The sequence below is a fragment of the Falco cherrug genome, chromosome 13, assembly GCF_023634085.1.
Source record: "Falco cherrug isolate bFalChe1 chromosome 13, bFalChe1.pri, whole genome shotgun sequence".
Lineage (NCBI taxonomy): Eukaryota > Metazoa > Chordata > Aves > Falconiformes > Falconidae > Falco > Falco cherrug.
In genome coordinates this window covers 15690204-15696203 of record NC_073709.1, presented here as the reverse complement: position 1 = coordinate 15696203, position 6000 = coordinate 15690204, and the positions used below count along the sequence as shown (strand labels likewise).

The following is a 6000-nucleotide window of genomic DNA, read 5'->3' as shown; positions in this document are numbered from 1 at the left end:
TCAACGCATTGAGATTTCTGGCACTGCTATGATCAAGCACACACCTTCATAGAACATCAATAAACCCGAAACTTAGAAAGGACCATACGCCTGCTTAACTGCTTTGCTCAAGCAGTGGAACGTTACTTGCATCTTCTACACTCAAATTTTAAACCAGAAAAAGCAGAAGAGTAATGAGACAGATACCGTAATCTTGTACAATATAAATACTACCACACCCATCTAGAACAGATATCCTCATAAAATGTGAGCTATCTGCACATATACCTACACAAAATATTAAAGATGCACATATCTGATGAACTGCTACTGAGAAATAAAGTACTTAAAAACTCACTGACTTTACGAATATGATGAATGAATTGATTGCATCATTACTGTATTTTATCTGCCTGTTTCTACTACTTTCTCTACTGCACAATTAAAAGTTAACTGAGCGCACTCACACAGTTCCACCAATTTTTTCTGGGCTTCTTTAAACTGCATGAAAATATTTTCAAATCTGGCTGTTTAGAATTGCATATTAAATCATCATTAAAGTTGTACAGCAGAGTAAGAAGAGTAATATGCCACTTAGTACTGCACTTTCATGACACAGGCACCCAACATAAACGGGATCTGGATGCCCTGCTGACTAGAGTGAGCCTCACAGTAGTATCTGCCATCAACCCTAACATTACCTAACCATGAAGAAACAAATCAAAATACCTAAGAAGCTATACAGTAGGCCACACAGTCCCATCCTCTTTCCTACAAAATATTTAGACTGCTGGCTCTCAAAAACCTTTGGTGCATCACCCAAACTAATGATCGCAAGGGTTTGTTCATTGTTTTCTTTATAATCCTTGTCCTATGGGCACACTTTGGAATAGAAATACTTTTTACCACAGCGATGATTGTGGTGAATGGGAAGAGGAAAAAAACTGCTATATGGTGTCATAATACAATGTTTTATCTGAAAAGCTCCTCCAGCACACAAGTTGACAAGGGCATGAGGTAAAAACTGGGGGGTTTTTTGTAAGAGAACTTTTCCTGTGTCTTGGCAGATCTATTGTTTTGATCTTTCTTCAATGGTTACATTAATGCTAATAAAATAGGAAAGGTTTATGTCTTCTGTAATATCCTCCTGATAGGAACCTGCACACAAGATAAGTAGGTCAAATTTCTGATTTTCTGTCTCAAGTGCTGATACATGGCAGACGCCAGGAGAAAACTATGCTTGAAGGTGTGGGGGGAAATTACACAGATGAATTCCACCAACACCAAAAATTCTTCCTTCAAAGGTCTTCAAAGCAGAAGAAATGTAGAATACTTACAGAAAAGAGGCTTATATACAATTTATAGTATTGACAACTATTGCTTTGATCACTTAAATAGCTTCCTAAGAAAGGACACTAAGCTGAAGTGAATGTAGTGTGAAAGAATGTGCTGGGTTTGGCTGGGATAGATTCATTTTTCTTCACTGTAGCTAGTATAGGCTTATGCTTTAGATTTCTGGTTAAACCACAACAATTATTTACCCACATAGTCTGCTGCTTATGCCTGAAGATGCCACACCATTTCTCAGTAATATTTTGTAGCCAATGTTTTCTTGTCAATTCCCATATTTGTCTGGATTCCAAAATGCAGACTTTGAAAACATGGCAATTTATTTTAAAAATGGAAGTTTGCTGAAATGTCAAGCTCTGCGGAAAACTGTAACTCCTAGTAACAGGTTTACTGGGGACAAAATATGCAGATCACTGAGCAAATAACATTAAAAAAAATTTGAAAGACTGGGAAAAATCGAGGTAATATAAAATCATTAGGTTTAGTTGAGTGAAGATGAGATTTGTGACATCAAATTAAGATGATCTCCTTATTTTCTTGCTAAACACACCACATGATTGACATAAAGCATGTAGGGACCAAACATGAGCACAAACCTACTGAGCAAAGTTAGCCAACCATTTAGTGGATATATTTCAACATGTCTAGTAGCTTCATCTGCTTTATACTAAAGGAGCTTTTACTGTTACCATTTGACACCCCAAATAGTGGACTTACTTGCCTTTTTGCTAATCACAAGCACATTTTTTAAAATATTCATAGTAGTTCTCTCGGTTTTCAGTATCTATAGCACCACAGAAAACTTTTAAATAATGCTGCAATGAAAACCAGAGTTAAACATTACAACAGCTAACGTATGATGAAAATACAATTTAGTAATACCATGAGCAAAGCAGATTAGTTTTCTAGGGATACAGTGGCAAATATTCTGTCTTGTTTAGGCACACCTCCATGGCTACATAGAAAAGAAAACCCACAGTCTTCCTACTCTGGAGAAGTTGAATCCTGTATCTTCCAGTGCCAAACAGAGTTCTTTGGCAAACGACACTCACAGCATTGTCACAGATTACCATGCATTACTTGAGAGGTCTGCACTTGCACCAAGCGCAAGGCAACGTACCTTCTCTTTAACCTTCCTTCAGTGCAGACGAAGCCAACTTGCATCATCACACATTTGCTACAAGCTAACAACACGCATATGTAGAATAACTACAGTTCAGCTAAACATACAGTAACTTGAAACACTTTTTGAAAGAATGACTTCAAAGTAAATTTACCTTGAACTCCTGAAAGAATAAGAGCCCTTAATCAAATAGGAGTACCCTTGCTTTCTGCACACTCAATACAGCTCAACTGGCACATAAAATGAAAATATAGGCAAAAGTTATTTTGGAAACACAGCCTGCTAAAGCATTACTGCTACCTAGATGCCTGCGCCACTGCCACTCCACATGAGGTTATGGCCTCCCACAGTGGTGCTGGTGGAAAGGATCGTATGAACTCTCCTTAATCCATGCAAAACCAAAGTCTGAATAAACTCTAAGTCAATGTGGGTAACCTGGCTGCCTGCCTGAATGACTGCTCACATGATTCTTTGCGACAGATCTGCTGCAGAAGCAGCAACTTCAGCCTGGCAAAAAAAGACCTAACACATCACTACTAATGCTGGCTCTGTGAGAGATTATCCATGTACCCCTCCATCTAGAAATAAAGTCATCGAAAGGACCCAGAGCAGGTAAAATTTAGTCTCAATGCAGACATCAGCTGTCTATACTGCATCTTCAACTGAGGAAAGTCTATTTACTCCAGGTTTCTTTCTGCTCAATACTTTGCGTTTAAAGGGGGGATTTCCAGAACACTATTCACAATCATTAGACTTAAATCAAACCAATTGCTCCTGTATGCCTGATGTTTACAAAGCTTAACTGAAACCATAGTATATTTATGGAATTACGTTTAACAGGACTCTGAGATGAACTAGTTGCCATACAACTCCTTTTGTATATATTTGTATACACATATATACACAGAAATATATACATTTCTGACAGCACTACAACAATACTTTCATTTGGCATTCACCAGATTTAGTGATATACTGATATACGGACATTCACCAGATATACTACCCTTGACTATTAAACTATAACCATACAGCTACGTATCACACAAAATCTAATCCCTTGACCCCCACAAAACACATACCTGAGTCACAAGATCTTTTGGTTGGTGCAGTTAACGAGGCATGAGCTGTACCTGTGCATGGCCCACCTGGAAACAGAGAAGATCATATGTCTCAAAATACCACTTACATTTAACATTTACAACCACATGAAGATTATACTTAGGAATGTAAAACGCTGAGCAGCACTTGTCTTTGGAAAGCGCATATGGAAGCAGTCTACTATTCTCAGTATTTCTTTCCCAGTCAAATCCGAATATGTCTTGCACTGAAAAAATAGATGACAAGTTGGGACAAAAAGACAAGTTATGTTATACTTTATAAATATTTCAAGAGGCAGTTTTAGGCAAATACGCACTGTAATTGCAATTTTTCCAACGTTGACAAAGGTACTGTTTATGTCAGAACAAAACTAGAATCCTATCAAGTAACGCAAGGGATGAAGTGATTGCTTCCCTGATGTCAGCAGAAACCTTGTCACTGACTCCAGTGAGATAACGACTTTGCCTCTTATCTTGTTCTCATTATGTTTTCAAAGTGTGGCACAAGCACATGCTAACAAACTCTTTCCATGGTGAAGTTTTTTTTTGTTGAACTCTGGACTCTTGCCCACTCATCTGGTATCTGCTTGGTAGTAAATGGCTTTCTGGCTTTTTTCTTAACATGCATCATCGTTGAAGAGTTCTCCAGAGATCTTGTTAAAATAGCAACCAATTGAGTGTACTCAGCGACTTGCAGTAAAAATAAATAAATAAAAATAAACTCCATACAGTGATGCCAAAACAAATTGATAGTAGCATTACCAGTGGTAACAACACATCATAGCTTTGCTAATTGGATATTATAAATTGGATGATGCTAGAGAGTCTGAAATTAAGTTAGATCTAGTAGAGCTTGGCTATCAAAATACCAATAATGAAGTTTGCACTGGACTGCTGGTGATATACTAGTACTATTCTGGCAATGCAACAGAGCTTAGTATGACAAGATAACCTTAAACGTAGAGTCTTATGCCCTGAAAAATATTTTTTCCCTTAATTTTTTTTCAGCCTTTGCAGTCTGGAAAGCAGCATTGTGGCTTTGGCAATGTTTTTCTCTTCTCAAATATTTTCAAGTCTGCTCTGCTATTAAACTGTACCCTTTTGCTTCTCTCTGAGATGCTCCCCCTTCAAGTTGTTCTTTCATTTCTTTCTTTAATAAGTATCAGGTCTTGGGTAAATTTGTCTACCCTGTAAAACTCATAGCATTGTAACACTATGAAAAAAGAAAAGAAGCTTCTGCAATTGGAAAGGAATGATGTGAGGGAATTATTTTGGTGCTTTTGATTTCAATGAAATACACTTGGGAGCAAGTGTTTTCAGTTTTCCAGAGAAGGACTGATAAACTTCCTGAGTTTTCCTGTTCTCCTAAAACGTCCCTCAGGCAACATACACTAGTTTGTAACCATGGAACAGGTAATCTGTAGAGGGGTAGTCAGAAAGGCCAATGAGCTGGTATTTGGGCCACTCAGCAGGGCAGAAGTTACAGTTGTTGCAAGGGATGGTTGGATTTTGCAGGCTGTAAGGAGGGAGCTGGTGAGAAATGGCTGAACTCCACAGCTAAGTGGAGGGGACTGGTGGGGACCTTGCTGCAGAGTCAAGTCTGCACATGAGAAGAGCCAAGCTTGATTTTGCAGCGAGGGGGACAGGGCAGCTGGGGTGGGTGCCTTCTCTGCGCCAACAGGAAAGCACACTGGATGGACGGATCAAGCATCCCAGTATCACCATGTTTGTGCTGGTCCAGGCTTGAGAGCACTAGCAAGCAAAAAATATTTTGCAATAACCAGGAATGGTCAAGTAAGCTCAAATCATCTTTTACAACCTTTTTCTAAGCTCAAATATAAAAACCGAAAATATCCTCTTGATCTATGTCAGTAATACTATAGTAAAGGGCTCAAAAAATGCCTAGTCCAGGGTTTGGCACGTTTGGGAAGAAAATCAGTATTACAACAGAACCCTCACCAAGTTTTCTATTGAAACCTTTTGAATATTCAAAAAATCACACAGCAGGTCTGTTAAGTCAGTCTCAGTTTTCAAAGACCAAGTATATAGTATTTGGTTTCAATAAAGACTTTGTGTAAACAATATATACAAAAGGACATGGAATGTATCAGGAGATATACAACAGAGTATGGAATTTCATTGAACTGACTTTAGACCACAGCTGCCTCCGAAGATGAAGCGGCTCTTCTTTAAATAGTTGTAGTTACATTCTCCCAGTTTTCACTGAATAGACATTGACAGGCATCATCACCGTGGACTATCAAACAAGAGTAATCCTTGCAATTATTGTACTGTAAATATTTACACTAGTTGGTACTTCCAGCATCCTGGTACTTCCAGCATCCAATTTAATATGAGATCTTTATTTCCCACTCTAAAGTACAGGACATTGGTATGTATTCTGCACTTCCCTGTGTCAGAGTTTTTCTTTTATTTAATCTTCCCTCA

At 38.2% G+C, this 6000-nt stretch overlaps 1 protein-coding gene across 3 annotated transcripts in view; it reads right to left on the bottom strand.

Moving 5' to 3' along the window:
• The window catches only part of ZFAND3 (zinc finger AN1-type containing 3), a 147012-nt gene that overhangs the window by 38358 nt on the left and 102654 nt on the right, over window positions 1–6000 (bottom strand). For all 3 annotated transcript variants that reach the window (XM_055725538.1, XM_055725539.1, XM_055725540.1), the window contains one exon: window positions 3535–3600. In XM_055725538.1, coding sequence (XP_055581513.1) covers window positions 3535–3600 — 66 coding nt within the window. The remainder of the gene's footprint in view (window positions 1–3534; window positions 3601–6000) is intronic.